Source organism: Amblyraja radiata, chromosome 3 (genome assembly GCF_010909765.2).
Source record: "Amblyraja radiata isolate CabotCenter1 chromosome 3, sAmbRad1.1.pri, whole genome shotgun sequence".
In the NCBI taxonomy this organism is placed as follows: domain Eukaryota; kingdom Metazoa; phylum Chordata; class Chondrichthyes; order Rajiformes; family Rajidae; genus Amblyraja; species Amblyraja radiata.
In genome coordinates, this window is record NC_045958.1 from 62003523 (window position 1) to 62027952 (window position 24430).

At 41.7% G+C, this 24430-nt stretch overlaps 1 protein-coding gene across 1 annotated transcript; it reads right to left on the reverse strand.

Moving 5' to 3' along the window:
- Positions 1-2483: 2483 nt before the first annotated feature.
- Positions 2484-21325, reverse strand: eri1 (exoribonuclease 1). The gene is made up of 7 exons (XM_033017905.1): positions 21080-21325; positions 20278-20456; positions 18935-19154; positions 13991-14074; positions 10131-10240; positions 9572-9686; positions 2484-4170 (listed from the first exon to the last, which is right to left on the reverse strand). The coding sequence occupies exons 1-7, from the start codon at positions 21182-21184 to the stop codon at positions 3928-3930; spliced, it is 1056 nt and encodes a 351-aa protein (XP_032873796.1). The 5' UTR covers positions 21185-21325; the 3' UTR covers positions 2484-3927.
- Positions 21326-24430: the final 3105 nt, after the last annotated feature.

Below are 24430 nucleotides of genomic sequence, written 5' to 3' on the forward strand. Positions count from 1 at the left end.
ACTGTGCATCCCAATTGTTTTCTCCACTTGTGTTATGCCTTCCCCTAAATTCAGTCAGCTTCAACCAATCCATGTTTAATATAAATTTCTCCCAAGTTTTAGATTTGATCTGACAAATATCAGTGGCACTACAGTAAAGTTGCTGTCTTACAGCGACAGAGACCCGGTTCAATCTTGTCTACGGGTGCTGTCTGTATGAACTTTGTACGTTCTTCCCGTGACCTGCGTGGGTTTCCTCCCACACTCCAAAGACGTACAGGTTTGGCTTGGTGAAATAGTAAAAAAATATCTTGTGTGTGTAGGATAGTGTTAATGTGCGGGAATCGCTGGTCAGCGCGGACTCGGTGGGCCGAAGGATGTTTCTCTAAACTAAACTAAAATAGTTTACACTAATGCCTTGAATTCAAGAATCACCTTTCAATGCAGTTCCCAACTGCACTCTCAAATTTTAAAGACCACTGCCAAATTTTAATTTAGCCAGAGGAATGCGTCCCAGCCAGCATAATCATTCTTGCAATTTCACTCAGCTCAATGTCTTTGTATATCCTTTCCCCTTTCTCAAGTTTCAATATTCTTTGTAACGGCACCCCCGTTGTCACTCAGATCCCTATCACCAGCAGACAGGTGAGGAGAGGCCAAACCTCAGGTCACAGCCTGAGATCATCGTTCCTCCTCCTTCGAGACCAGGACAGAGCTGCCAGGACAAACCCGAGGTCTCCATTGCTTCTTCATATGAACACTGACAGCCAGGGCCAGCACCCTTACATGGACCTGGACCTACCTGTCACAATAAATGAACCATATCACTTGAGTTCACCCTCTTGCGAGTGTCGGTGTGGTCATTGTCATCCCTGATGCTACACTGGTGGAAATGTGAGCAAGACTACACCGGCTACTCACATGAAGAAAGAAGCTTCAGTGATCTAAACACATGAGAACACCAGTGTTTAGAGTGTTCATCCCCTCCATCAGAAATCCAAATAGAAAGTCCCGGCGATGCATTCCAAGAACCACTTTTTTGTAAAAACTTGCCCCACACATTTTTTAATTTTGTCCTTCTCATCTTAAGACGTTCTCAGACCGAAGCCCTCAGTCCGAAGATGTACAGGTTTGTAGGTTAATTGGCATGGTATAATTGTAAAATTGTCCCTAGTATGTGTAGGATAGTGTTAGTGTGCAGGGATCGCTGGTCTGAGCAAACTCGGTGGGCCAAAGGGCCTATTTCAGCGCTGTATCTCCAAACTAAATTAAACTTAAAGCTGTGGTGTGCCCTCTAATCTGACATTCCCACCCTTGGAAAAGGGTTCGGATTGTCTGCCCTATCCATGCCTCTCATTATCTTATATACTTCCTTCAGCTCTCACCTCAGTCTTTGATGCTCCAGAGAAACAAAAATAAGTTTGTCCAACCTCTCCTAGTAGCCAATACCCTCTAATGCAAACAGTATTCGGGTAAAGTCAACGGAGTCAGGGGATTAGGCAGGCACGGGGTACTGATTGGGGATGATCAGCCATGATCACATTGAATGGCGGTGCTGGCACAAAGGGCCGAATGGCCTACTCCTGCACCTATTGTCTATAAATGTCTTCGGCACTCTTTCTAAAGCATCCACATCAGTCCTGTAATGGGGCAACCAGAACTGCACACAATACTCCAAATGTGGCCTTACCAAAGTTTTCTAAGGTTGCAATGTGACCTCCTGACCGTTATATTCAAAACGGTACGCGATAGCGCTACCATATTTTGTCAGCTCACTCACCGTTCTCCTGTGTTGCGAGTGTAACAAGTTTTTTTCCGATCGGTAGTATATTGTAAAAGTTAGCAAGGTTTAAAAATCGTAAAAACCGCTTGTGCGCAGATCCACCATGAGGCCGCGACTAGTTCCCAGAATGTGGGAACTCCTCACGACCATGAAGGTGACTCCCCGGCAACCATCCGCGAACATGTGGTGACTGAATAGTCTCCTGCAGTCACCAAGGTGGGACATGCACATTTGTGATTCACAGATATAGCTGAAAGCTCATCTTGGAATGAAATATAGTACCAAGGATGTAAACGGTTGGATTCAATTTAAATGTTCACAGGGAATGTCAGAGCTGGTGAACAGGGAACAGAGTTTATGATAGAGATTGAAGACAATGACTTTGACAAGAACAGCTCTCAGGAAATAGCTGCAAAACCTGCCGATGCAGCATCATCTGAAGGATAATAATCATCTGTAAGGGTGTCTGACCACCAAAGAAAAGTTTGTCTATTGAAAGTGGTGCTACACCAGGATAAGAGGTACAAAGAAACTTATAGAATGCACCTGGCTAGATGATCCTTACAGAAGATTTTTTTTTAAAGCACAATGCATTCAATCATAACGTAGCAGATGGCAGTGAATGAGAACATTAGTTTAGATAGAACATCAACACATTGTTCCTGTATGACTACTGAATATGCAAAGTATTCCATAAACCAGATGTCAAAGTGAATAAAAGTTGTTTTAAAAATTAGCCTTTAATGAACAAATTCAAACAAAGGCATTGAACAGGTGTAACAAGTTCTGATATTTTCCAACTTTCACAAAGAGAAATGAGTAAACATTAAAGGGCAAGTTCTGCGCTCACAATAGGAAGTTGTGTTTATAGAGTATGTTGATTAGCAAAAGTGGTCATTGAAAGTACAAAAATAAGTGAATTAGCTTTTATCGTAAATTCAAGTGAAAACGTGTGTATCACTAGTCTTTGCTCTCAATGTGCTGTTGAAAATGCACATCAACCTATCTGCTCATGCACATACGGAGCAAATAGATAATGAGGAACTCACTCACTTCCTTTAAAATGAGTTGAGATTTATAGCAGCTGGATAAAATATTAAAATGTGGTAATGAAGAGAAATTATTATTAAGTGTACAAGCAATAAAAACAATCTAATATCAAAATAATCTTCAGTCTAAATCTCCACAATATTTGCAGATCTAATATGCCAGTCAAGTCTAACTGTTCAAAGAAACATCTGAAAATTATATTATAGAATACCAGGAGCACTCTTCTGTAGCAAAAAAACAAACAAAAACAAAAAAACAGCATTACAGGTGAGGGAGGGAAATAAGCAAAGTTTCTTTATGGTGAGCAGTAAGCAAAATTAGCATCTATGGAGCGCAGGAAGAGGCAACGTTTCGGGTCATGACCCTTCTGAAACACAACCTATTCCTTCGCTCCATAGATGCTGCCTCACCCACTGAGTTTCTGCAGCATTTTTGTCTACCTTCAATTTTTCCAGCATTTGCAGCTCTTTCTTAAACACAATAGGCAGGATTCTGTCACATTGGTTTGTTCAACTTAAATATACTATTTTGCTACATTGGTACAGCAGAGAAAATAAGACTTGGACAACACTGGGTGCAACAGTCCAAAGTAAGATGAATAATAAAATAAAACAAAAAATTGCACATTGCTGTTACTTGACTTCCTTTAGCTAATGGAGAATGTGTGGGGCACATGGATATTCAAGGCAAACTGATCACTAATGAATATAATATATTGCCTAAGAGATTTTGTAAATATTTGACTACATGCCAGTTTCACAATTCTAATATATGAAAAGGCAAAGCTGAAGTAATACAAAACAATGCTTTATTGACGGACTTCGGATGTATAGTTCAACCCAATTAAGTGAAATTTGGTCAATTCCCATTTTCCCGACTTGCAGCATTTCACACTGTATCATAAGCATTACAGCACACGCAGAAAGGTAATAGACAACCCTGTGACATAGAATTAAAAAAATAAAGCACAAAATCCAGGTGGTGCTTCTGAACAAGGCAATTTACAAAAAATAGTCCATTACAACTGCCAACAAATAGTCTGAATGTTGTGCTCCTTCACTCCTCCTTCAAACCTACTTGGGCACACTGGATTCTCCATTCCAGTATTCCGGTACCTAAACTTTCTGCCACGGGGAGTAAGGAGGAGGAGCACTCTCCAATGGGGAGGTATTGGGGACATTTACCAGTTGCCCTGCATGCAGGCACTCATTGACACGTAGTTCACAACCATCCTGGAGCATTCGGATAGCAATCCGAGCAATATTTCGAGAATCGTCCAATCCACAGTGAGGCCGACCTTCATACACCATTCCGAGATTTTCCAGCATGGAGGCAAGTTTGGTCCGAGTCCGAGGAACCTGATGGTGATAGCACGCATCAAAATCAGTTCAAGTTAAACAGCAAAATGAAATGAAATGTACAAGAAAGTCCTCGACCAATATCACTCAAAATTTCCCAAGTGTCAGTTGTGGGGAAATATGTGGAACAAGCTTAACAGACTGAAGGGCCTGTCCCACTTTCACGACCGAATTCACGACCTTTTTTACTCATGGGTATTTTTCATCGGGCTAGAAAAAAAACGCTGCAACCTACTTGATGCCACGAGTACCTATGACTAGCATCACGACCTGCTATGACCTACCTAAGACCTCCTACTACCTCGTGACAACCATGCTGCGAGTATGAGTCAAGGGCAAACTCGGCAGAGGTCGTGACAGTGGGACAGGCCCTTGAATGGCCTACTCCCATCGCCGCACACTCCAGAAGTCTTCCAGCTTCACAAACACTAAATGTTGACTGTTCATTTCCCTCCATAGATAGAAGCATTACATTACAAGACATCGGGCCTCCGTAGAGGCAATTGCGGTGGCCTCAATAGGCCTGACTTTGGGGTGAACATGGGGTGGGGACTGGACATTGTGCCTTCTCCCACAGTGCTATCCACTGTGGGGGGATGATTTTTTTTGTCTAACTGTAGTCTTGTAGGTCTGTGTCCAAGATGGCTGCCGTGAAGGGAGAGTGGACGCTGGCACGAATTGGTTGCCGCTGCTCTCTCTTCACACTGTGTTTTTGATTTTCTGTTTTTGGATTGAATTCTGTTTTTAATTTGTGTCTCTGTGATGTCTTTATTATTTGTTATATTCCGATTATATGTTATTCCGATTAAATGTCTATTATTGTTATGTCTGTATTCTTTCTTTATGTGCTGCACGGAGAGGACGCTGGCGCTGTTTGTTCGCCGCTTCTCCGTTTGCTATTGTCTGTTACTATTGTAAAGCGACTTTGAGTCTTAGAAAAGCGCTATAAAAATAAAATTTATTATTATTATTATTATTACCTACAATATCTACAATACTGTTCTCCTGCTAACCACCATGGTGTTTAGTGTTAGGTTTCAATGAAGCTTCTCAAACATTCTCAACAATCAATCCTTGCAATACATAGCTAACACTATTGCAGTTGGATTCTATACTTAAACCATCTGCTGGAGGAACTCAATGGGTCGAGGAGCATCCATGGAAGGAAATGGACAGTCACTTTTCATGTCTCCAGTCCAGTTGAATGGTGCTGACCTGAAACATCAACTGACAATTTTCATCCTTAAATGCTACTTGACCTGCTGAGGTCCTCCTGCCGATTATTTGTTGATCTGAAGTCCAGCATCTGCACTCTCCTGTGTCTCAAATTATAGGCTCTAACTATCCAGGTTTCACACCTACATTCTACCACTTGTCAAGATCCAGTGCTATTTTTTGTAGAGATCTGGAAATCCAAACATTTAAGGAAAAACATCAATCCAACAGCAAAATTCTTGAAATGGTATTATTTTCTCTTCAAAAGGTAGCCAAGTACTTTGTAGATTGGTTTATGCATGAGAACCAATCATAGCAGAATAGCATCACTCACCCCACCCTACTGTACAATTTATACTAACACCCGCTTCCTGCACTGGTCAGTCTTGGAAGCGGTCATGATGTTCTAACAACTAGCTGTACCGCTATAGGGTGAATACTGATTAAAGATGATCTTGGATTTCAGATTGTGTATTTAGTCATTTACATGGTGTCAGTCAACTCTGAGTAACCCACTGCTTCCGTCTATCGGGTTTTATTTCTTTGTCAGTTTTGTTTTTTGCTTTACGATGGCTCAATCTTGCAGAAAGCCTGCACAGCTTATCTTCGATTCCGACGTTGGCGAGCGATGGCTGACATTTGAGATTGATTACCAACACTACATGGACATCATCCACCGAAATGAACCAGACGCTGTCAAAGCCTCCTTTCTACTTAACCTTGCGGGTCCCGATGCCATGATGAGAGCTCGGACTTTTGAATATGTTCCTGAAATTCGCGACGCCAACGTCCAGGTAGTTTACACCTGGAGAATCTGTAAACGAACCTAATGTGTTGTTGCATAAATTTAGTGAGATAGGTGACCTGCCGTCGAACCGCATTTTAGAAAGAGACAAATTCTTTGCGAGACACCAGCTTCCTGATGAGCCGGTGGAGAAATTCATTTGTGATTTACGATACATGGCCCAGAGGTGCCGATTTGAGACAATGGCTAATCAGCTGATAAGGAACAAATTAGTGCCTGGCATGAATGATCAAAAGCTACGGTTGGAGTTGCTGCGGAATCCTGATTTAACTCTCGAGCAGGCCGCGCATGCCTGTCGTTTGGCTGAGTTTGTCGCTCCATTAAGCGAGCAGCGTGACACAGAAACAAAATCTATCAATTTGACGGGGTTCGACAGACCGCGAGCACCGACAGACAACAGAAGTTGTATGACTGAGGCCCCTCGACCGGCTAATCGGGGATTTGTCAATGAGCCTCCTAGGAGATGCCCTAACTGTAACTATCTCCACAATAAGCGAGACACATGCCCTGCTTACGGGAAGTCTTGCAACTACTGCAAGAAGATGAACCATTTCTCTGCCGCTTGCAGAGCATGTGGGGAGAGACCCTCTAGTTCAGCGTCTAATTGACACCTGCTACAACAAGACCAAACAATCTCTGCTTCTCAGTACCAGTTCGACTCTGCCCCCGAGGACAGTCCAATTAACTCACAAGCGGAGTCAACTGTGTATTCAATCCTGCACACAGCTGGTAAGATTCTCGATCCTACAGTTCTGATGTTGGTTAATAATAAGTTTCAAGGCCAAATTAGACACAGGAGCAAAAGTAAACGTAATGTCTGTACACCTCTACAACAAGATAAGAAGTAACGAGGCCTTGACTAAAGACAACTCCACTCTGCATGCTTACGGGGGGGGGGGGGGGGGGGGGGGGGAGGGGTTCTGATTCCACTGGGAAGAACCACTTTTAAATGCGTGCTGAAAAAAGACTACAAGGAATCTGACCTTCTATGTTTTGAATTCTGACTCTGTGACTCTGTTGGGCATCCACGCATGCCAGGACTTGGGACTGATTTCCTTTGACCAGTCGGTCGACAAGCTACTGATATCGGTGGACCCGATGAAAGAATACCCTGATCTGTTCGATGACAAACTAGGCAAGCTGCCTGTGACCTACAAGATATCCATTGAACCCAATGTTGACCCTGTCGTTCGCGCACCACATGCCATGAGAGACAGGATTGAGTCTGATCTAAAGAACATGGTTTCCTTAGACATGCTAGAGGAGATCAGTGAGCCCACTGAATGGGTCTCCACCATGGTTGCTACTTTCTAGAAGGATAAAGGCGAGCTCTGTGTGTGCATCAATCCGAAAGATTTGAACTCCGCCATCAGGCGCCCGCATTATCCTATGAGGACTGTTGAGGACGTTGCAGCACAGATCGGCCGAGCTACCGTATTTTCTGTCCTCGATGCAAAGAGCTGGTAGGTGCCGCTGGACGACGAGTCGTCAAACCGTACCACATTTACCACTCCATTTGGCAGATTCAAGTTTCTAAGAATGCCATTCAGCATTAACTCGGCCAGCGAGGTCTTTCAGTGGAACATGGAACTGCTGTTCCAGGGCCTCCCATGTGCCATCATAGTCGACGATATCTTGGTTTATGGCATCAACACACCGGAGCACGACTACAACCTAAAGCTTATCATGGACCGGGCACGTCAGATCAACCTGAAATTCAACTCTAACAAGTGTAAGTTCAGGGTTTCAGAGGTCACCTATGTCGATCATGTGTTCACTCCCGACGGTCTCAGGCCGGAACCGAAGAAAGCTAGCTGCCGCCATCTCAGAGATGCCTGCCCCCACCGATGTGCTCGGCCTGCAGCGATTCCTGGGTATGGTGAACTATCAGTCTTGGAAGCGGTCATGATGTTCTAACAACTAACAACCTGCTGTACCGCTATAGTTTGAATACTGATTAAAGATGATCTTGGATTTCAGATTGTATTATTTAGTCATTTACATACTTAATGTAGAAGAGAAAGTGAAAGGTACACTAGAGGTCTACATTCCACTTTTCTCCCCCCACATCGGTCAGTATTGTCCCCAAAGTGTTCTCTTCATGCACTAAAGAGCCCAAACTTCCAGTGGTACTAGAAATGAACCATCATATGGGTAAAGAAAAAATACATGACCATAAGGTACGATATACATAACTAAAATGCTACTTTTAAAAGTGCAGCTTTCACATGGCCAAGGGCAGCACGGTTGCTGCCTTACAGCGCCGGATTCCAGGGTGCGATCCTGACTGCAGGGTTTTCTCCGGGTGCTCCGGTTTCCTCGCCCATTCCAAAGACGTATAGGTTTTTAGGTTAATTGGCTTCTGAAAATTGTCCCTAGTTTGTGAACTAGTGATCGCTGGTCAGAGCAGACTCGGTGGGCCGAAGGGCATGTTTTGACTAACGCTAAACTAAATTAAACTAGGCCGTCCCAAATATACAAATTACCAGTACTACCTTTCAACTGGATCATTACATTTTATTGAGTATTGTGGAATTTGGAATCTTACTCTATTGCAAAACCCGCAGCATAAATACAGGCCCACAATCATATTTTCATCCATGTAATACTGCAGTGATTCAGACAATTGATTAAAAGACTCATATTCTACACTTTCCTAATACTGAGCACAAAACTGCCATAATTTAACCACATTAAGTAGATAATGGATAGAAACATAGAAAAATAGATGCAGGAGTAAGCCATTCGGCCCTTCGAGCCAGCACCACCATTCAATATGATCATGCCTGTTCATCTAAAATCAGTACCCAGTTCCTGTTTTTCCCCCATATCCCTCGATTCCTTTAGTCCTTTGAGCTAAATTTAACTCTTAAAAATTCCCTTCCAATACATCCATATTTGTTCCTTCTACTCATCATTCAATTATAATGCTATCTTCTTCAGTGCAAATAACAGTGAACTCACCCATGTTGACTTGCATTCGATCACATTTGAACCAAACTTATTAATCCAATATCTCGTTCTACCAACATTTTAAATCAAGGACAATGTTATATTTCAATATCAGAATCCACTTCTGGATACCTAAGCAACATTCAGCACCTGTACATAATTCATTTAATGTTAGTAATACTACCACAGCACGTATATAGTTAAATGCCCGTTTTAAGTTTTTACCACCAAAAGCAATTAGAAGAGCGTTTTCCACATTTTTAAATGGGCAAAATCAGCAAAAGAATACAACCAGAAAGAGGACAACTGCCTGGTCTCTAGAAACACATGCTGTTGGTTACATCCTACACATGTTCAATGTATAATAGCAGGGAAAACTAGACTCTTAATGTCTGTAGCCGTGTTTGCAAGCTAAAACACATCACAAACCTTGTAAAAGTTGCCATAACTTTTTCGGATGTTAATCCATTTCTTTGCAAACCGTGGATATTCGATTCTGCTGAGGTGGCACTGAACATTCAGGAACTTGCTCATATCCCAGGACCTGCGATTAGGGAAAACATTTTTTTAAAGTAAATCAACAGACAATGATACAAAACTTAGAACAATGTTAAATGTTTCACACACTAATGCAATATAGAGCAAGAGGTTTATAAACTTCAGAAACTTAAAAATCTTTCACAGTGGTTTATCCATAGGTCTGGATGCTAGACCAGCAGAAGGATTTTGATTGCATGGAGACGAGTCCATACTTAGTTTTAACTCACTTTTCCCTTCTTCAAATACTGATGCAAATTTATGTTTTTTTAATGTTATGTTAGGAGGCAAATTTGCGCACTGAATTCAGAACAATGTCCACAGACTAAGTTACGGGCAGTTAAAGCAGAAAATTTATAAGGTAGTTATAATAATTTTACATTCACCCTTCATCAATTCTGGTTTCTTTCACGATAAATCTAAGCATTATATATTTTTTAGAATCACATACCCATCAGTTAATACTGCATATCTGCACTTGGTTCCTAGTTCTCTCTCTCTCATCCAATCAACTACTCGTTGAAGAACATCTGGAAAACTCCCTGCCTTGTCCACCATATCCTGGAATAAACACAACACACAAAATGGTTGAAAAGATGACCTGCACCAACAACACTTGCCACTTCAGCATTAACTATTCCAATTATTTGCTTAATCTTCTTGTATACATGTAGTTAATATTGAAAAATAGATAAAATGCTTGGTGTCCTCCGTTGAAAAAAGGAGAGATGGGAAGCTCATGACCAAATTATGTCCCTGATGAGACCATTTTTATTATAAACTAGACCAAGTGCGACCCGTTGGGTCCCTGTCACACAGGAGGCCTGGTCCCCCAACGCAATATTGCACCACTCACCCATAGCCCCCACGGGAGGCCTTGTTCCCCAACGCAACCTGTTCCTCAAGGCAATATTCCACCACTCACCCGTTTTCCGAATGGGACGCCTGGTCCACCAATGCAACCCACTCCCCAAGGCAATATTCTCTCTCTCTCTGTATCTCTTTCTATGTCTCTAGGCCAAGCCCCTCCCCCCGACGCACTGGTCTGTGAGATGCCATTGTGACGTCATCCCTGCAACTGTCAGAAACCTCGCGTAACACAGGAACAGTTATTTTGAGAATTTGGCTTTTTGAAACGTTTAAATATTAACGTGAAATATAACATAAAATCTGAAGGAAACTTGACAGGGGAGACCAAGGTGCGTAAAGTGTTGCAAACATTTATGCGCTACCGTGTACTGTTTTGGCGCAGGTCCCCCCTTTATTCCCAAATCTTGAGTTTAAGTTTAAAAATGTAAAATTTCTTGAATATAACATCAAATGTGAAGAAACTTGATACGAACCACAGGAAAAGCCGAGTACAATTCTGCAAAATATTTTGTGCTATTGTGTTCCGTTTTGGCATAGTTCTTTGATCAGACAGACAAGACTTTTAATAGTATATAGATGTGGCCACAGGAAAGCATATGATGGGGATAAAGTTTGTATTTATATTGATAAAGGTGCCCACAAAGATATTGGAAGGACGTATACGCTGTTTGGACGTACATCTCCACACGGACATAACCAGAGGTTAGAATTAAACCTTGGTGCTGTGAGGCAGCCGCTCCACCAGCTACACCACAGTGCTGCCCTAAACAGAGTAATGTGATGCTTCCTCCTGTAGGAGAATCAGGAACAGAGTAATTGTTTAAAAATAATGGGGTGCTATTTGAGACAAAGATGAAGCAAAATGTTCTTGGAACCCTATTTTCCTAATCATTCATCATGCGACACAAATGTTCAGTATTACAAAATATAGCAAGTATTTAATGAAGGTACTGCTCAACAATACAATACAATACAATACAATTCAATTTATTGTAATTTGGACCCCTTGAGGTCCAAACGAAATGTCGTTTCTGCAGCCACATTACAAACAAATAGACCCAAGACACAACATAATTTACATAAACATCCATCACATTGCTGTGATGGAAGGCCAAAAAAACTTATCTCTCCACTGCACTCTCCCCCCCGATGTCAGAGTCAAAGTCAAAGTCAAAGCCCCCGGCGGGCGATGGCGAATTGTCCCGCAGCCATTAAAGCCACGCCGGGTGATGCAAGGCCGCACACCGGGTCTTGGTGTTAGAGCACCCGGTGGGCGCTCGCAGTCCCGCAGCCATTCCAAGCCGCGCGGGGCGATGGTGTAAGGCCCCGCTCAGGTGCTCTTCAACCCCGCAACTCGGGCGGGAGAAGTCGCCGTTGCGGAAGCCCTGAAAAGCGGTCTCCCTCCAGGGACCCGCGGGCTCCCGGTGTCACTGTCCGCCAAACCCGCAGTTGCAGCCACCGAATCTCCGGGGGTCGGGTCGCAGCAGCGTCCACCACAGCTCCACCCGCTCTGGACTCGGCCAGCTCCGCGACGGTGAGGTGAGTAGTCGGCACCACAGCCCCCGGTCTTCCTGTTGGAGGCCGCTCCTCGTTGCAGCCCCAACGACAACGGAGACCCGACAAAGAAAAGGTCGGGTCTCCCGTGCAGGGAGAGATTTAAAAGTTACCCCCACCCCCCCCCACACATACCCCAACACAAATAACAAAAACTACATAAAAACATAAGACATAAAATAATAAAAACGCAGACGGACTGCAGAGGCCGCTGCTGACGAGAGTCGCGCCGCCCACCGTATTCAGTCTAAGACTTAAATTGTAGCTTAAAATGTGCCCCAGGGATTAGGAACAGTCAACATGGATTTGTGCCTGGAAGGTCATGTTTGACTAATCTTCTTGAATTTTTTGAAGAGGTTACTCGGGAAATTGATGAGGGTAAAGCAGTGGATGTTGTATATATGGACTTCAGTAAGGCCTTTGACAAGGTTCCTCATGGAAGGTTGGTTAAGAAGGTTCAATGGTTGGGTATTAATGGTGGAGTAGCAAGATGGATTCAACAGTGGCTGAATGGGAGATGCCAGAGAGTAATGGTGGATGGTTGTTTGTCAGGTTGGAGGCCAGTGACTAGTGGGGTGCCACAGGGATCTGTGTTGGGTCCACTGTTGTTTGTCATGTACATCAATGATCTGGATGATGGTGTGGTAAATTGGATTAGTAAGTATGCAGATGATAATAGGTGGGGTTGTGGATAATGAAGTAGATTTTCAAAGTCTACAGAGAGATTTATGCCAGTTGGAAGAGTGGACTGAAAGATGGCAGATGGAGTTTAATGCTGATAAATGTGAGGTGCTACATCTTGGCAGGACAAATCAAAATAGGACGTACATGGTAAATGGTAGGGAATTGAAGAATGCAGGTGAACAGAGGGATCTGGGAATAACTGTGCACAGTTCCCTGAAAGTGGAATCTCATGTAGATAGGGTGGTAAAGAAAGCTTTTGGTGTGCTGGCCTTTATAAATCAGAGCATTGAGTATAGAAGTTGGGATGTAATGTTAAAATTGTACAAGGCATTGGTGAGGCCAATTCTGGAGTATGGGGTACAATTTTGGTCGCCTAATTATAGGAAGGATGTCAACAAAATAGAGAGAGTACAGAGGAGATTTACTAGAATGTTGCCTGGGTTTCAGCAACTAAGTTACAGAGAAAGGTTGAACAAGTTAGGGCTTTATTCTTTGGAGCGCAGAAGGTTAAGGGGGGACTTGATAGAGGTCTTTAAAATGATGAGAGGGATAGACAGAGTTGACGTGGATAAGCTTTTCCCACTGAGAGTAGTGAAGATTCAAACATGGGGACATGACTTGAGAATTAAGGGACAGAAGTTTAGGGGTAACATGAGGGGGAACTTCTTTACTCAGAGAGTGGTGGTTGTGTGGAATGAGCTTCCAGTGAAGGTGGTGGAGGCAGGTTTGTTTTTATCATTTAAAAATAAATTGGATAGTTATATGGACGGGAAAGGAATGGAGGGTTATGGTCTGAGCGCAGGTATATGGGACTAGGGGAGAATACGTGTTCGGCACGGACTAGAAGGGTTGAGATGGTCTGTTTCCGTGCTGTAATTGTTATATGGTTATTATATGGTTAAATGTGTGTTTTAATTTTCTATGCTGCACCAAATTAAAAGGATTAGTTTTAGACTACAGCAAAAAGTATATAATTTAAAAGATGGGTTCTCTGTTTAGTAACTGTATGTATTCAACCTCAATTGACTACTCTCACCTGACTATTCAAACTATGCCACAAATAGCCAATTTATAGAATATTGTTAAATATTCTAACAGCAAAAAAAAGTTTAAGAAAAAGTTAGGCACAAGTTTTGATTTTTTTTAAATTACCATTTCAAAGAACACCACTGCAAATTGAAACAATGTATTTGATAAAATTACCTGTGTGATGCCCGTGAGTTTGGTGCAGAATTCTGTAAGGGTGGGTTTCTGTTCTGGTTTAACATACTCCTGGAATGTATCCTCCTTGAAAATAACAGTTACTTTATGTTAGTATTTTCTCAGGACCGTAGGTTTCAATGATATGATTGTAAAGGATCATATAATTTTATTTGGCACCTTTCACAGCCTCAGAATATGCCAAAGTGCTTTTAATATAGGCACATACATGAGCTTACTTCCACACAACAAAGGCCAAAAAAGATCAATGATATGAATGATAATGAGCAAGAATCTTAAAATTAGATGTGGTGCAAACTCAAAGAATACACACCCAAAAAAGGTTATGGCTGCAACCTTTATTGGTGGTGTCAATTCTGTACTGACTTAGCTGTTTTCAACAAGATGTCATTAAGTAGACTTCACAGGAAAGCCGCTTTTTCATTTGAGTTAACATGATATTAGACAGGAACAGAATATGGAAAAGTAATGTTTCGCATCAGAAGCCTCCAGGCAAAATAACATAGAAGGAGTTCAACAGATTAAGTATCACCATGCCTGATTACATTCCAATTCAAAAGAACAAACGTTCTGTCTGTAGAAATTAAAATTATCCAGGTTTACCTCCATTAGTTTCAATGACTCCATTGAAATTTGACCTCCAATCCGCAAAATCCTTGCGATCCAAAGACGCCATAGCACTACAAGATGTCAAGAACCAATGCACAAAACACAAGAAAAGCACTGGAAATAGCCTTCTAATTACATTAACACCTGATCATTATACTTTCCTTCCTGTCACTAATCTAATTTCAGAAACAACTTTTCACTCAAAAGAAATCCGTCAGCTTTTAGTCTACTGAACAGTTTGCCATGTGGGACTACATCAAATACTCCAGCCTGCAGTGAAACCATGCCAAAAAGAAAAAAAAAACTTTCCATCAATATCCTCAAATAGGAAAGAGAGAGCCTGGAGTGAATGCAGTCCTAATATAATAATTCCTTAAAATGAGGTGTCAGAATAGAAAAATTAAAGAAACGTTATTCCCTGGCAACAAAATCAAGACCCAGAGGTCATAGAAGGAAGGGGACTGGTAAAAGAACCCAAAAAATATTACAGGAGGAAAGATCGAGTTGTTAGGATCTGGAATGTATTGCCAGGGATGGGAAAATAGTGGAGGCACTTCCAATCATGACCTGGAAACAAATGTACAGAGGACTATGATGAGAGAGAACGGAAATGGGGCTAAAACTAGATCGCTCTTGCACAGAGCCAGCCAAATGACTAATGTGATTCTGTGAATTATACATGCCATTTAATAGCATCCTTAACCTTTTTCCAAACATTAACATTTTTTCCCCATTTCAAACAATGGAACCTCATTCATCTGAGACCAAAACATATCAATCTTCAAAACAATTAAGCACTTTTTTTGGTTCAACATCTTGCTCTTGCTATCTTTTCTAAAAACATGTATTAAGAAAATAACGTTTAACTGATTTTGTCTCAACATGGCCTATTCTTTTCTTAATTATCCTCTCACTCCTTATGCACTAGGTACTTTACTAGGTTTTCTTTAATATAACCTATTATTTTCAAAATGTTCTTCCTTTCACTCTTACACTTTCCATTCTCGAGGTTTTCTGAAGCATTGAGCACACTAACTATTATAAGATTCTCTTCTGTATTGTGTCGCCATGCATCCTGTGTCTAGACCTTCAATCCTTTTACTTTTCAAATGTTCACTTGAATACCTTATGCTGCGGACATTAATTTAATTTCTAATCTACTTTTGTTGGATCACTTCACAGTTTAGTCAAATTTACCTTTCCCCAACTGAGAACTTTTATTCCCAATATATATTTGTCTTTTCTCAAAAATATGCTAAATCTAACAATTACTCACATCAAAATCCTTTCCTACTGATTCCACTGTTACTGATCAGCTTCATTCCCCAACATCAAGTCAGCTTTCTCCAATACTGTGTCTTGAAAATTAATTGTGCAGAGTGCATTAAGAAGTCTGTAAACCATTTACACCGATTTAATCCCATGCAAGGGCAACCCTGTTCCTCGTTATCACAGAAGCTAGTGTCTAGTCAATTCAATTCACTCCTCGTGATAAAGAAATGGCTTGTAACACTGAATACAGCAGTCTATTGGATCAGAGAACATTCCACTGCCGCATTGAAGAAATATTGTCCTGAACGATACTCTTGTACTGATAGTTACTACACTGGCATCTATATACCTGACAACATAGAAAATTGCAAGCATATATTCTGCTCATGGCATATAATAGTTAATGTTTCAGAGTGGTGATCTCTCATCAAAACAGTTCTAATGAAAGGTCACTTATCTAAATCACTTTCTCCACAGGTGCTGTCCAACCTGCTGAAAGTTTCCAGCATTTTACTTTAATTTCTAACCTCTGCAGTTTCTTGATTTCCGATTACTATTCCAACACTATCTTGTCCACTCCTTTTTCTTTACCCTTCTCTCCACCTCACTTTACCCCAGAGGCACAAATATCGCACAGAAGCTAGCCATTGTGGCCCAATCCATGTCAACCAACTCCTCCTGGATTCTACCACTCACCTACACACAAATATTTAATGGGCTAATTAACCCATCGACCTTCAGGGATGTGGGAATAAACCAGAGCACCTGGAGGAAATCTGCACGGTCACATGGAGAATGTGCAAACTTCAGAGGTCAGGGATGAACCAGGGTTTTTGGTACGGTGAGGTATTGGCTCTCTGTAAATCCGTCATCTAGAAATAAACTGCTCTATCTGTGATAAATGTCTGTGTCAAGAAGCTACCATAGTGCATTCTTTTGTTTTTTGTACAAAAATCCAAAAATTCTGGTATGAAATATTTGATATTTTTTCAAAATTAATCAAAATAAAACTGGTACCAAAACCAGAATGGATCATTTTTGGAATATCAGAAGGTAACCCTGAATTAAACGTGTATCAGAAGAATTTATTCAATTACGGGCTAATAATGGGGAAAAAGCTCATACTTAAATTCTGGAAAAATGCGCCCACACCAACAATAAAAATGTGGATATCAAATATGTTTGAAACATTACATCTGGAAGAGATGAGATTCCTCTTAGCAGGTAAAGCAGACCAATTCCAAAAGACGTGGTCTACGTTTCTGGACCTATTACAAGCATGAGGTGCCATAGTAATTTTAAAAATAAATATATAAATAAATGGTATCAGGACCTGGCAATGGGAGGTAAAACAACAAAAACAGACTTGGTTGGTAGTCCCCTTTCTGCGGAGTTTAATGTTATAATAGAGCGAATGTTCCTACTTTCTTTTTCTTTCTTTTCTAGGGTCTACTTTCTTACTTTACTTCCTTCTCTAACTTCTTTTCTAAGGGGCTTTCTTTTCCCAACACTCTCTTGCACTTCACGACTCTTGCGCACTTTCTTTACTTTCCTTACTTCTATCTTTTTCTTAAAGCTCAAAAAAATGAAGCGGTACAAAAAATGTATTAAGATATATGTGTTGTGTATTATTGTAATTTACCGTACTTCTAATAAAAATAATAAAAAAAATAAAAATAAAAAATAAACTGCTCTGGGGTTTATACCCATGAAGACCTATTTGACCCACCACACTTCTGCTTGTTGTCGCCACAGTTAAGACTATATCCATCTTTAAATTCTACCTTTTCAAGCTTCAGGTTTCTGACGTGGTCCAAATCTGCCTCCCTCCACCACCACTCACCAGATTGCTTTTGGCTGCCAAACAACAACACTTTGGAATTTATTCCCATTTTGCTTCCTTCTTTATAATGTACCATTAAAACTACTCATTTGACAAAGATTCTGATTATCAATTGTAATGCATCCTATATGGCCAAGCTGAATTGTGGAGTTGAAAGCTTTGGTACTTGATAAGGCACAAGAATTTCAATTTCATCCAAGATGTATAAAACATACAGTCAGCAGTGAAAAGAGTTAGCAGTATCAAATTCCTGGGCATTACCATCTTTGATGACCTGTCTTGGACCAAACTATTACAGATGTACTGCAGAAACTATCCTGACTAATTGCATCACAGCCTGATATGGCAAATCCAATATACCAGGAATACAAGAGGCCGCAGTAAGTTGGACTTAGGACAGTCCATCACAAGCAAAGCCCCCCCCCCCCCCCCCTCTATCAAAAGCATCTATACAGGGTGCTGCGCAAGAAGGTAGCATTTATTGTCAAGGATCCGCACCATCCAGGCCATGTTCTCTTCTTTCTGCTACCATCGAGCAGGAGTTACAGAAGCCTGATGTCCAAAGCACTAGGTTCAGGAAGAATTACTTTCCAACAACTGTTAGGTCCTTGAACCAACCAACACAATCATAATTCTATCTCAACAATGAAGACTATGGCCCATCTCTTACAGGGCTATGGACTTGTTTTTGTACCAATTATATTATTGTAATAATGTTTTTTTTTCAGTTTTCTTTTTTAGTTTAATTTAGAGATACAGCGCAGAAACAGGTCCTTCGGCCCACCGAGTCAACACTGACTAGCAATCACCCCACATTAACACTATCCTACACACACTAGACACAATTTACACTAATACCAAGCCAATTAACCTACAAACCTGTACGTCTTTGGAGTGTGGGAGGAAACTGAAGATCTCTGAGAAAACCCACGCAGGTCACGGAGAGAACGTACAAACTCCACACCGACAAGCACCCGTAATCTGGATCCAGCCTAGCACCTGGGTCTCTGGCGCTGTAAGGCAGTAGCTCGACCGCTGCGCCACTGTGCCACCCCTTTTCGAATTTTGTGTAGTGCCCAAGTAGTGCGCACATAATGCATTTATCAGAGCTTATGTGCCTTTGATGCTGCTGCAAGCAACATTTTTTGTCGTACTTGTACCTCTCCATACATGTGACATAACAAACTTGAACAATTACTCACAATTTCAAGCGTGCGAGTATTCATGAGAGCAATGGGAAACTCAATAATTTCATGCAGGTATTCTGGTGGATTGTTCTCTTCACAAGTTGCTTCAAAATCAATAACGCAGATGTAATCGTAGTACATATCTGAACACTCTGACTTGATTTGCAAAGTCTGAGTCAGTTTCTGCTTCTTGTAGAAGTTTTTTAACCGTTTTCTCAGCACATCCTTCACTCCCCTAAAGGTCGTAAGACAACAAGATGGAGTCAATAATAGCAAGACATGGTACACATATGAGTAAGCAGCTCTTGTGCAACTCAAATACAAATAATGGAGGTAGTGAAGCCCACAAAGGATAAATGTGACAGGAAAATATGACAAGGGAAAAAAGAAAAGGAACTAATGAAAAACAAAGTGAAAATGCATCTTCCATTCACTCAGATCTTTGATAATACGTGGAATATTTATCCTCCTGTATAATTTATTCAGAGCAGTTATTACAATTTAGGCTCTATAAAAATTCAACAAAAATCAATATGGCATAGTAATCCTGTGGTTGGATAGAAGGGATATAAAATCATTGAACAATTTACACATTCCCAGCCAAACTTCCATTACAAACATGACGAAAGTCCATAGATACCATTACCTAAAAAAAGTTCAATTTTTGAATAATAAAATTAGCTAAAAAATTTAGCAAGTCGCAGATGCGTTATTTTTTATACTAGCCACAGATTACTAGTTAATTAATTGTTCCTAATGAAAGAATAAAATGAGGGCATATATGTGGTATCTTGCTCATTTTCAATGACATCTAAATTTGGATCTCAGGCCTCCATAATGTCATCTACTCCTCACCATTTCCGACCTTCTTGCATCGTTGTTATCAGCCCGTCACATTTAACGAAATGAATGTGCAACCATAACAATTTATGTTTAACATAGTAAAACTTCCTAATAACAATTACAACTTGTGACACAGCAGTAGGGTTGCTGCCTTACAGCGTTTGCAGCGCTGGAGACCCGGTTTCAATCCCGACTACTGTACGGAGTTTGTACGTTCTCCCTGTGGGTTTTCTCCGAGATCTTTGGTTTTCTTCCACACTCCAAAGACGTACAGGTTTGTAGGTTAATTGGTTTGGTATAAATGTAAAATTGTCCCTAGTGTGTGTAGGATAGTGTTAGTGTGCGGGGATCACTGGTCAGCGCTGACTCGGTGGGCCGAATGGGCCTATTTCCGCTCTGTATCTCTAAACTAAACTTCATAAAAATACAATTCTAGTGGGACTAAGTTGGAAAGTTCTCACAGTGGATCAGTTGCATGTATTTTTGTCATTCATCAATGGCAACATATTACTCACCTGGTTTCTAAATGGAGCTCTGCTAGCTTTGTGCGGAGCTCATCACGAGTCATTCTGTTGATGTGACCATTTGTGACAGCAATTTCTTTGTAGACTGGGTCACTGAAGTCTTTTATGTAGGTTGTAGGAGTAGCTTTTATTGGATATTCTTGACCATCAAGTCTGCAGCGCTGCTTCAGCTGAAGGCAAGGGGAGACCAGCACAAATCAGTGAATTATCCTATGTGACTGCATAACAAATTAGGCCAGTTCCATTTACACAATACAAGTTGTACCACAAATAGTGTCATATGAAAATTCTCCATATAATTTACACAAAAATTATTGACAAGTAAAAATGAACGAAGTAAAACGTTTCCTTATCGGAAAGATAAAGATGTGAGGGTGGCAGACATGAAGGAATAATTTCAGTATGCTTAAATCTGTCACCTTCCAAAATTTTTTTAGTTAAGTTTACTATTTTTTCCAACTATAATTTCTTCTGATCCAAAAAAAGATTTACTTGTTGCTAATACAAGATCTAGATTCAAGTTGATGCAAAGGCTGTCAAATAAAATTATTTTTGCTGGCGTGAGTGGGGGTACCCAGAGAGAACAACAAACAAAAATGCATAACTGAAAATCCTTCACATCGGTGGGTCAGTGGAGTGAGGGGCAGGGAAGCGGGATGTTGGCGGGAGAGCAGCGCCTGTCCGAGCAGTGGGCGGACGGTGGCGTCTCACCCCCATCACGGCTCCCCTTTCATACCCTGCAGTGCCGGCGATGGCCCTGATGATTCAGGCCGACAGCCACGCCTCGCCTCACCTGCGCCGGACCAGGACCAGGGCCGCTGTCGGGAGCCCGCGGAAAGTTCTCCTTTTGATCCTCCTCCATCTTCGCCCCAACCGCCGCGCAAACAACGCTCGTCATTTCCGCCTCCGCGCGCTAGCGTCTTACGTCACCTCCGCCAGACGGGAACAGGCGTCGAGGAGCGAGAAGCAAAGATCTTATAGCGGAGCTGTAGGATCTTTGGCGAGAAGGGCTCGAAGAGCGGAGAGCCGATCGGCGCATGCGCGTCGAGCACGCAGGGAGGCGTGCATCCGCGCATGCGCGTCGCGGAGTAGGAGGTGCGCGGTCAGATCGCTGGAGGAACAAAACACGTCATCTACAAAACTACGTCATCCGACCAAAGATCCTATAGCGGAGCACGATAGATCACTCACTCCTGCTGAATGCAATGGGCTGACGTGTAGTACGCAACGGAACGTGGGCCTTTTTTTCATCCATTTCCGTAACCCGACCCGACTCGCAGTGTAATCAACGTTGTGGGGAACAGTTTGTGTAAATAAATTAAAATTCTGAAGATGAGAAGATTTTTACCAAATAACTTTTATTTTTACGAGGATGTTTCCGTAAACGGCTTCCGTCTCCGCACTAGTTATCTTTGCTCGCACTAGTTATCTATGGGATCTTTGGTGCGGAGACGGAAGCCGGTTACGGAAATGGGGCCGAAAATTACCCATGAATCAGCCCATGACCGTACTACGTCTTGTTCGTCGGGTGATCAATCTTGCTTGCTATAGGTTCTTTGGTAGGGTCATGGGATCTTTGATGGGTAATCCTCGGCACCATTTCCGTAACCGGCTTCCGTCTCCGCACTCGCTCCTTTGCTTTGGCCATGGCGTTCACATCTAATGTGTCGTTATCAGATATTCAGCTTTAAAAAGATCAATAAATCACAATAAAAAGCGAAAAGATGCCTATGTTCCTTCCACAGCGTGTGGGAAGTCTGGCCCGGATCATCACGGCTGGGACGCCAGGGTAAAGTTGCGGGGAGGATTAATGTATTTTTATGTAATGTTGTCCCTTGTCTGGGCCTTGAGTCCGTAATAAAGTTTATCATTATATATAAAAATCTGGAGAAATATATATGTGTGTGTTATATGATTATATACATCTATATCACATTCATATATATGTGTGTATGTGTGTTCTTTCCTACACAATCTAATCAGTTGTATGGTCGCTAAATAAAATCATCCTTAAGTTATACATCATTTGTTAATCTTGCTCAAAACAAATACCTCATTTAGATAACCCCACCATTTCAGACAGATCTCATCCACTCTCTGGCTATTGGGAAGACCAGACCCAATTTATTGTTGAAAAGCAATTCTATAGACACAAAAAAAATTAAGGAAGTAGAGCAATTGGAATCTTCATATATAGGGTGATTTCACGAAAGGTCACTGGATCATAGATCCTCACCCACGTGACCGCAAAATCCAACTGGGGTACAAACGTCACTTCCAGTACATGTTATTGATGCTAGAAACGCGAAATTTCAAACCTGTTAAAAACCGCGAAAACGGCCCGTTTTTGAGCTGTAAATAACTGCCAGTCGGGGTGACCGTGAGACACAGTTACCTTACTTTACAGTCCAGAAGATAAAGAAAAACGAAGGTAAAGACAAGAGAGCGCTGAAGGGAAAACAACAGCGGAGGTTGTTGTCCGTGCAGATATAAAGATCGAAAATATCGGGAATTATCGCGTTTGCTCGCTGCATTTCATCAAATCAATAATGCCTTAGTTTTGATGAAATGCAGCGAGCAAACGCGATAATTTTCGATCTTTATATCTGCACGGCAAACAACTTCCGCTGTTGTTGCCCCTTCAGCGCCCTCTTGTCTACCTTCGTTTTTCTTTATCTTCTGGACTGTAAAGTAAGATAACTGTGCCTCGCGGTCACCCCGACTGGCCCAGTTATTTACAGCTCAAAAACGGGCCGTTTTCGCGGTTTTTAACAGGTTTGAAAGTGATCGTTTTCAGCATCAATAACATGTACTGGAAGTGACGTTTGTACCCCAGTTGGATTTTGCGGTCACGTGGGTGAGGATCTATGATCCAGTGACCTTTCGTGAAATCACCCTATTGCTATTATTTAACCAAATACCGCAGTTGTGAACAGTGTGATTAGATGAATTACAGAGTGCAAGTTTAATACAAACATCAACTCAGACAGCACATGAGACATTTAAAAACATTTAAAAAAAATTATAATTTATTAACACAAACTGTTCCCCCGCAACGTTGATGACACTGCGAGAGGGATAACCAAAGTCGGGTCGGAATTACTGAAATGGACGAAGAAATGACCGACATTCCGCTCCGTTGCGTACTACACGTCAGCCCATTGCATTTCGCAGGAGTGGACTATCTTGCTCGCTATAGGATCTTAGCTCCCTACTCCACCATTCGATCAGGGCTGATCGATCTCTCCCTCTAAACCCATTCTCCTTCCTTCTCCCCATAAATCCTTATACCTGTACTAATCAAGAATCTGTCTTAAAAATATCCACTGACTTGCCTCTACACCCTTCTGTGGCAAAGAATTCCACAGATTCACCACCCTCTGACTAAAGAAATTTCTCGTCATCACCTTCCTAAAGGAATGTTCTTTAATTCTGAGGCTATGACCTCTAGTTCTAGACTCTCAGTAGTGGAAACATCCCCTCTGCATCCACTCTGTCCAAGCCTTTCACTATTCTGTACGTTTCAATGAGGTTCCCCATCATCCTTCAATACTCTAGCAAATACAGGTCCAGTGCCGTCAAATGCTCATCATATCTTAACCTACTCATTCATGCGATTATTCTTGTAAATCTCCTCCGGACCCTCTCCAGAGCCAATACGTTCTTCCTCAGATATGGAGCAGCTCTTAGAGAAATTACTCACAATACTCCAAATGCAGCCTGACCAGTGCCTTCTAGAGCCTCAGCATTACATCCCTGGTTTGTATTCTAGCCCTCTTGAAATAAATGCCAGCATTGCATTTGCCTTCCTTACTACCGATTCGGCTTGCAGATTAGCTTTTTGAGAATCCTGCACCAGCACTCCCAAGTCCCTTTGCACCTCAGATTTCTGGATACTCTCCCCATTTAGAAAATAGTCCATGCCTTTATTCCTACTACCAAAATGCATTACTCTACATTTTGCTACACTATATTCTCTCTACCACTTCTCTGCCCACTCTCCCAACCTGTCCAAGTCCTTCTGCAGAGTCCCTGCTTTCTCTACACTACCTGCCCCTCCACCTATTTTTATATCATCTGCAAACTTGGCCACAATGCCTTCAATCCCCTCATCCAAATCATTAATATGCATTGTAAAGAGTAA

Coding starts and splice junctions, on each gene's coding strand:
- eri1 (XM_033017905.1), bottom strand. CDS start 21,184: ATGACGAGCGTTGTTTGCGCGGCGGTTGGGGCGAAGATGGAGGAGGAT. Junction 10,241..13,990: donor AACTCACGGGCATCACACAG/GTAATTTTATCA, acceptor TGTTTATTCCAG/GATATGGTGGACAAGGCAGG. Junction 9,687..10,130: donor TATGCAGTATTAACTGATGG/GTATGTGATTCT, acceptor CCCTAATCGCAG/GTCCTGGGATATGAGCAAGT.